General features: G+C 65.8%; 1 protein-coding gene across 1 annotated transcript; it reads left to right on the plus strand.

Annotated features, from left to right (window-relative positions):
- The first annotated feature begins 3,487 nt into the window (after positions 1 to 3,487).
- On the plus strand, positions 3,488 to 7,018 carry PHOX2A (paired like homeobox 2A). The gene is made up of 3 exons (XM_058800307.1): positions 3,488 to 3,695; positions 5,414 to 5,601; positions 6,590 to 7,018. Exons 1-3 carry the CDS (start codon positions 3,488 to 3,490, stop codon positions 7,016 to 7,018), a joined length of 825 nt encoding a protein of 274 aa, XP_058656290.1.
- The last annotated feature ends 1,583 nt before the right edge of the window (positions 7,019 to 8,601 follow it).

The raw sequence follows: 8,601 nt of genomic DNA on the forward strand, positions 1-8,601 counted from the left end.
TCTCCCCAGCCCAGCCAGGCTGGGTGCAAACCCCTGGCTGAATCTTTTTCTGATGACCTTCTTCCAGGAAATATTTAATATCTCAAGTGGAACTGAGCTGTCCAAGTTGTCCCCATGTCCCATGGGGGCTCCTTCAGGGAGCTGCTCGTGGTGGAACAGGGGACATGGTCACTACTGGGCCGCCCCAGACAGGGTTTCAAAGTGTAGAACATGAAATACATATGGAAATTGAACCCTCCCAGGACTAATGATCCCCAAGCCATTAGTCCCTTGGGATGCAGATAGGATCCCCATCCCACTGCTACCCCTACCCTGATGTCCCCAGGGGGGTTTGGTTCTGGAGCTGGTTCCTGTCTTCCAGGGATACAAGGAGGGTTGGTGGGGGATTCCTTGAGCCCCCTTCCTATCCCAGTGGCTTTTTTCCTGGCTTAATGCCAGGGGCTGGAGCAGGATCCCATCCCTGGAGGGTTTGGGAGTGTCACCAGGCTCTGCTGGAGCCTCCTAAGGTCAGATCCAGTTCCAGAGGTGCGCACAGGTGTGCAGTGAGCTCTGCATGTGTGTGCATGGCAGCACAAAGGTGTAACATGTACCTGTGCATGGGTGGGCACCTCTGGGCGCAGCTGTTCTCTGGCTGTGCCTTCAGATGTGCCCTGCCCTGCTGTACTGTGTCACACCCTCTCACACCATGCTGTGCCATCAGTCACACTGTGCCATGTCATGCTGTGCCAGGTGACACTGTGCCATGCCAAGTCACATCACCCTATTCCACGCTGTCCCAGTACACACTGTGCCACCCTCCACCATGCCAAGCCATGCCAGCCCCATGGATCATAGCCCCACAGGAAGGAGCTACATGGGCCCTCACAACCCTTGAGGTGGTTTCCTTGGTGCCAATACAGTAAATGGGCTTCCACTGCCAGGGAGAGTGCCTGGGAGCACGGGATCTGGGAGAAGAATCCTCTTTGGCTGTGCCAGACCCATTCAGTTCCCCACATCTGAACCTCATGCTGGCACCCAATCCAGGCAGGGCACAGGGTGGGGGCTCAGGACACCCTGGAGCACCCCAGCTTTGTCCCCAGAACAGAGTGGCAGTGGGCAGAGGCCTCCAGCACCGCTGGGGGCAGCTGTGGGGCTGAGGGAGCCACCAGGACCTCCCAACACATCATCTGGGGCACTCCATGGGGCGATGAAGGCTGGAGAGTGTGGGTGGCAATGATGAGGTGGGTGCTGTCATCCCAACCGAGCTGGGGCTAGAGCTGGGGGAGTTTGGGGTGTGACCAGAGGGGATCTTGTAGGGGGGTCGCTTTTAGAGAGGGTCCCATTGGCACAGGATCCATTGAAGGGGGTCCACCCATCAGAGGGGTCCCCTTGGAAGGAGTCCCCCATCAGACAGGAGTCCCTTCAGGACAGTCCCTTTGGAGCCGTTCTATCATAAAGGATCCCATTAGAGAGGGTCCCATCAGCCCCCCTGACCAGCTCTGGAGGGACCCCAACCCACCAGGCACACGGACATGTCTCCAAGCAGGTCCCAGCACACTTGGGATGGAGGGATGGGGGTCCCTGTCCCCATCCCCACCACTGTGCTCGGCCCTCCCCGCTGCCAGTGCTGCCCCTTCGGGCGCCAGCCTTTACCCACCCGCACTGGGCAGCACCGGGGCCACTGCCAGCACCCGTGTCCCTGCGTCCCCCACAGCCCGCAGGGATCACCCCCATCCCACGGGAGCCGCGGGCTCTACCCCCGGCTGTGCCCCATCCCCTCCATGTTCCACCGCCTCTGCTCTCCCCCTACATCTCCCTCCTCCTCCTCCTCGCCCTCCCGGCTCTGCCCGTCTCTGGGTAGCACCAGCAGCTCCTTGCGTGGCAGATTGCTGCCTAATTAGTTTAGAGGGAAAACGTAATTGAATTAACTTTTCACAGCTCCAGCAGCCCGACAGTGGGGCCTCGCTCCGCGCCAGCCCCACGCCCTGATCGAATTAACTTGTTTAGCAAGCTGCCCGCTCCGGCCGCGCAGCTGGGCAGGGCGCGGGGGGGCCCCGCCGGCACCCACCGGGGCCGGGGGCTCGGCCGGGGGAGCGGAGACCGAGATGGACCGCGGGGGAAGCGGGGCTGTTCCCGGGGAACGGAATCCAGCAGGGAGCGGGACCCTTTGTGGCCTGAGATGGGGGCAGAGCGCAGGACGGGCATGGGGCAGGGCACGGGCCAGGAGACAGAGGGGGAGATGGGGCAAAACGTGGGGCGGGACACAAGATCGGATATGGAGCAAAACACAGGGCAAGAGACAGGGCGGGATACACGGCAGGAAACGGGGAAGGACACGAATTAGGACAAGAATATCGGGGAGAAGGTGGGACAGGATGCGGGGCTGGATACAGGGCAGGACATGGGGCAGGACAGATTCGGAGCGATCCCACAGGACCCGGCCAAAGTCCGTTCTTCCCCCACCCCCCCCGCTCCCCTGGGGGACCCAAAGCCCTTCATTGGGCACAATTAGACTTTTAAATCTTCTTTAGTGAAAGTGTTTGTCTTGAAAATGTCCCAAATCCCGCCAAATCCTCCCGCATCCCCCCTCCCCACACGCCCCTCCGGTGCCGCTGAAAGGGGCGAGAGCCTTTGCCTCGGTCCCGGCAGGGGGCCGGGGGGATGGGGGGCTTTGAAATTCATCCGGCTGAAAACTGGGGAGGGGGATTGCAAAGGCCAGAGCCCCCGAGGAGAGAGGGGTGGGGCTGAGGACCCCTCCAAAGCCGCCGGCTCCCCCTGCACCCAGGGACGGCGGAGGGCACCCGGGGACAGGGCGTGGTGCCGTTGTTTGCCCCCCTGCCCCTGGGATGCTCAGCACCAGAGGCATGGCATGGCATGGCATGGCATGGCATGGCATGGCATGGCATGGCATAGCATGGCATGGCATGGCATGGCATGGCATGGCATGGCATGGCGACAAGGAGGGAGATGGGGATCAGTTTGGAGACGCACAGAGGATGGGATAGGGATGGGCACAGGGACACGACCAAGGACCGGGATGGGATGGGATGGGATGGGATGGGATGGGATGGGATGGGATGGGATGGCGATGGCGCTGGGGACAGGGATGACACAGAAGGATGGGACACGGGGGGAAGGTCCAAGCGCCGGTCCCAGGGCAGGCCCGCCGAGCGCTGCTCCGGGGGTGCCCAGGGGCCGCTGTGCCCCCGCCCGCCCCCAGCCCCAGCAGCGGCCGCCGGAGCCGCTCCGAGGCGGGGGGTGCTGCGCCCACGAAGGGTTAAGGGGGGCGGGGGGCTGAGGGGAGGGGGGTGTCGGCTCCGCCCGCTCCCGCCGTCCCCGGGAGATATTGTCATGCAAAAGCCCCCGGCGAGCGCAGCCTTTGTCCGCGCTCCCCCCGCCGGTATATTAACGGGCCGGGGCGGCGGCGGTGGCGGGGGCGGGCGGGGGCCCGGCGGGCAGGAGGCGGCGGGGACGGGCGGGCGGCAGCCGGGGCCGCACCGGGCTCGCCATGGACTACTCCTACCTCAACTCCTACGAGTCCTGCGTGGCCGCCATGGAGGCGAGCTACGAGTTCAGCCCCTGCAGCCAGGCGGGCTCCTTCCAGTACAGCCCCATGCGGGGGGGCTTCGGGCCTGCGCCCGCCTGCGCCCCCCTCGCCTCCGCCAGCTGCGCCCTGGGCGCCCTCCGCGACCACCAGCCCTCGCCCTACTCGGCAGGTAAGGGACAGGGACCCGCCGGGAGCCACCGCGGGCAGCCCCGGGACGGGCGTCAGGGAGCGGCCGCGCCGTCGGGGCTGGCCGGGATCGGACCTGGCGGGGTCACCGGGGCCACCGGGGCTCGGGCCGGCGGCTGCCGGGGATGTCGGGGCTCGGTGCCATCGCTTGCCGGAGCCGTCGGTCTCCCGTACCGTCCGTGTTCGATGCCGTCGGTGCCGGTGCTGGGGGCTCCCGGAGCCGCCGCTGCCCTGTGCTGTCAGAACTCGATGCCGACGGTGCCCGTTACTGTCGGTTCCCGGTAGCGCCCGTGCCCGATCCCACCGATTCCCGCTCCCGTTGTTGCCCAGTACGGGCAGCGCTCGGTGCTGTCGGCGCCGATACCATCGGTTCCCGGTGCCAGCAGTGCCCGTTCCCGGTGCCGCTGGTGCCCGGTACTGTCAGGATTCCTAACCATCGGTACCCGGCACTGCTGGCGACCGATATCATCGGTTCCCGGCGACCCCAGTGCCCAACACCGTTAGTGCCCGATGCCGCCGGTCCCGGGAGCTGTCTGTTCCCGGTGCCGCCGGTGCCCGTTCCTGCGAGTTCCCGGTGCTGTCGGTTCTCGGTACCGCCAGTGCACGCTGCCGCTGGTGCCCGGCATTTCATGCTCGGTGCCGTCGGTAGCGGCTGCTGTCGGTCCTCGGTGCCGTCAGCTCCCCATGACATCGATTCCCGGTGCTGTGGATTCCCGGCACTGTTGGTGCTCGGTCCCACCGGTTCCCGGCGCTGCCGGTGCTCGAAGCCCGGGCTGGCCCTGCCCGGCTCGGTCCCTCCCGCCGCCCGTCCCGGCTCTCCCCGCTCGCCTCCGCCGCTGGGGATGAGCCTTCCCAAGCAGGGCCGCGGATCCCCGGGGGTCCCCGGGGCTGTGGCGGCCCCAGAGCGGGGCTGGGGAACGTCCTCGCCTCTGCAAACCCCCTCCCCGCCCCGCATTCGTTGCACCGCGGAGGCGCTGAGTGTGGTTCCGCCGATAACGAAGGAGCTGCCGGCTGGCACCGGCCCCGCACTGCCCCGCCAGCCCTGCTCCCGCCCCGGGGCCCCGCGTCCCCCGAACGAACGAACGAACGAACGGGGCCGGGGCTGCAGCGGGGAGCAGCAATTCAGCCCTGCCCTCGCCCTTCCCGCCCTGCCCGGTTCGTCGTGCCCGGTTCGTCGTGCCCGGCTCATCGTGCCCGGTTCACCATGCCCGGTCCATGCCCTGAGTCATCCTGCCCGGTCTGCCCCTTCTCGGTTCACCGCAGCCCAGTTTGTCCTTCCTGGTTCATCCTTTGCCGATTCCCCTGCCCAGTGCATCCCCCAGCCCGTTTATGTATTCCCCGTCTATTTCTTCCTATGCGATCCTTGCCCAATCCTTCTCTGCCCTTTCTTTCCCTTCCCGATTCATCCCTACCCAGCTCATCCTTCCCGGCTCATTTATCCCCGGCCAGTGTCCCCTGCCCAGTCCATTCCTTCCCGTCCATTCCTTCCCGGTTCATCCTTGCCCGGTTCATCCCTATCTGATCCATCCCTGCCCCATCCATCCCTGCCCAGTGCCTCCCGCCTGGTGCATCCTTTCTCGCTCCATCCCTTCTCGCTCCATCCCTTCTCGCTCCATCCCTGCCTGATTCCCCCTGCCCAGGTGTCCCCCCAGTGCCGACCACAGCCCTCCCGGCTCTATTGACTCCCCATTTCTTCCCCAGTTCCCTACAAATTCTTCTCGGACCCGTCGGGGATCAACGAGAAGCGGAAGCAGCGGCGGATCCGCACGACGTTCACCAGCTCGCAGCTGAAGGAGCTGGAGCGGGTCTTTGCCGAGACTCACTACCCCGACATCTACACCCGCGAGGAGCTGGCGCTCAAGATCGACCTCACCGAGGCGCGGGTGCAGGTCAGCCCCGGGGAGGGGAGGGGGCTGGGGCTGGGGATGGCCGTGGGAGGCTCGAATCCCACTGGAGCAGGGACCCCGACCGTGGGATGGTGCTGCTCTGCTCCCTGCATTGGCAGGGCGGCAGGCAGGGACTCGGCCTCGGCCCTGCCGCAGTCGGGGGACACACTGCTGGACGCGCTGCTGTCACCTGGCTCTGCTGGGAGCTCGGGAGCACAGCCTGACCCCCAGCAGAGTGTGGGCATTGGTGCCACAGCACCGTCACTGCCATCAATGATTTAGGGCTGTCCCAAACACCTTGGGGTTGGTGACAGTCCCGTAAGGACAGAGGGTGGCCCTTTGTGGGTGCAGTGTCCCCTGTGTCAGTGCAGATTTCTCCTGGCTGAGTCGGGACAGACACAGAGCCCCCCTATAGGTGCAAATCCTCCCGTGTGAGTGCAGACACACTCTGCTCACACATGTGCCAATGCAGACCCATCTTTGTGGGGTCCTTCTGTGTGGGATCCCCCCCGTGTCAGTGAATGCCCCACTGTGTGGCTTCAGACCCCCTCGGGGAGCGCAGACCCCCCCTTTTTGAGAACATCTGTCCCCATAGAAATGTAGGACCCATAGGAGTGGGGGTCCTGGCCTCTCCCTCCAGGGGGATGTGGGGAGTGTGGACCCCCTGTTGGCACCAGGGGAGCCGGGGCTGTGGGCTGTGGGCTCTGGCCGCACCAGGAGCAGGTGTGGGGGCAGTGTGGTGATGTCCCCTCCCCATTTCCCTCCCCTGCAACACCGGAGCGCACGCCAGCAGCGCCTGGCGCCAGCCTCACAAATCTACATTATTGTGGATATATGGATCCCTCTGGAGATGTGGAAGAAATTTTCCCCGAGGGAATGCAGGGTTGTGAACCCCATCCCCGAGCATGGGAGGGCTGCCTGCACCCACAGGCTCCCCGGAGTCCCAGGGACTATGGCAAGGGGTGCTCCCACCCCCTCCATCCCCCTCCAGGTGTGGTTCCAGAACCGTCGAGCCAAATTCCGCAAGCAGGAGCGCGCCGCCAACGCCAAGGGTGCCAGCGGCACCGGCAGCAGCGGGAAGAAGTCGGAGCCACGCTCCTCCTCAGAAGACGACGAATCCAAGGAGTCCAACTGCAGCCCGACCCCCGACAGCACGGCCTCGCTGCCCGCCGCCGCGCTGGGCAGCCCCGGCGGCAGCCTGAGCCCCAGCCCCGGCGCGGGGGCGCCCCTGGGACCCGGCCATGCCCCCCAGCCCCTCAAGGCGCCGCTCTGGGCGGGGGTGGGGGGCGGCAGCGGAGCCCCCAACACGGCCGAGCTGCTGAAGGCCTGGCAGCCCACCGAGGCTGTGCCGGGACCCTTCTCCGGCGTCCTCTCCTCCTTCCATCGGAAACCGAACGGCATCAAGACAAACCTCTTCTGATCGCCGAGCCGCCGGATCCGGCCGCCCCCCGAACCCCCTCGGCCCCCGCCCTGCCCCCTGCACCCACCGCCCCCAGCACGGAGCCACCGCGCCGCTCCAGCGAGCGGGGACAGGGAGCGGGACCGGCCCTGCCCCTCCCGGACCCTGCGTGAGTGGGGGCAGCTCCCGGCGACACCCGTGGGTGCTGCGGGACCGCGGGGGCGCCGGGCGGGGACACCAGCCCCGTGCTCAGCCAGCGCGGCCCTGGCAGAGCCTGCGGGTGGGGGCAGATGTGGGGCTCCCACAGCGCTGCCGGTGCTCCAGCAGAGCCCCCTGGATGGTCGGTGCCGCCGGGCTGGGGGCAGGATGCACTTTATGGGGGGCTCTGGGCTCACCGCGGGGGGGCAGCGCCGGGCACTCCGCTAGGGAGACGGCCCTTGGTGCGGGGAGGAGCTGATCCCACCCAGATCCCGCCTGCTGGCATGGATAACTCCGGCAGGGAAGCGGTCACCCACCCCAGCCCCGAAGGCTGTGGGCAGTAAATGCGGGGCTGGGAGGTTCAGCGCTCGCTGCATCGCTGCAGGCGCTGCCAGGGGGGACAGGGAGCCAGAACTGCCGGGGTGAGGTGCCCCCCTCGGGAGGGTGATGTGGGATGGAGCCCTGGCTGTGGGATGGATCCCTGGCTGTGGGATGGAGCCCTGGCACAGCCAGTGGGATGTCTGGGAGCAGCCAGGACCCCTGGGGCAGCAGCAGGGTGGGTGCTCCCACTGAAGCTGGCACCCCCCGCACATCCCCCAAAGTTTCCCGAAGCAGGGGTGGTGCTGGTGGTGCCCAGCCACCCACGACACCCTGCTGCTGTGCTGGTGGGTTTCAAGGCACGGTGAGGATGCTGGCAGCCCATCCATGGATCCCTGTCCCCCCTGTATCCCTCCCAGCTCCCCCGAGGTGGGTTCCCCACTTTTCTTTCATTTCTTGGTTTGTTTTTTTGTTTTTTTTTTTTTAAACCATTCTGTAATTTATTACCCATGTTTGCAAATGCCACTAATCCAAATTAAACTTAATTTATTGACAGTGCTGCTGGCCCTCAGCCCCTGTTGCACACCGACCCCACCAGGGGTTGCAGGGGTGGGGGGGCTGCACAGTCCCCACCCCTGGACCCTCTGAAACCCACCAGAACCCCCCAGGTGATGCCACGGACCCCCAGTACCTCAGGGATTATTTTGGGTGCCCCCTCTCCAAGACCCCAAGCAGCTGTAGGACGCTGAAGGGGCACCCCATGGGAAGCCCCCTCAAGTGGGGTGAGGAGAGGGATGCCCCACCCAGCCCCCCTGGCCTCTAGGGGCCCTTTGGGGGGTGATGATGAAGAAGCTCTTGGGGGCATTGGGATGGTGACAAGGAGCATGCCAGGCTGTTGGGGGAGTGGTCTGAGGTACCCAAATGGGCAAGAAGGGGACAAGGGACCTGGTCCCCACCTTGCTGGGGCCAGTACAGCCAGCTTGGAGGGGTCACAGATTATGCTGGGACCCAGCTCTTCCCCCTTGGTTCCCACCTTGCCCCCCTCCCCACGCCGAGAGCTCCAGCACACCGATTGCATGAACATGATA

Source organism: Ammospiza caudacuta, chromosome 2, assembly GCF_027887145.1.
Source record: "Ammospiza caudacuta isolate bAmmCau1 chromosome 2, bAmmCau1.pri, whole genome shotgun sequence".
NCBI classification, from domain to species: domain Eukaryota; kingdom Metazoa; phylum Chordata; class Aves; order Passeriformes; family Passerellidae; genus Ammospiza; species Ammospiza caudacuta.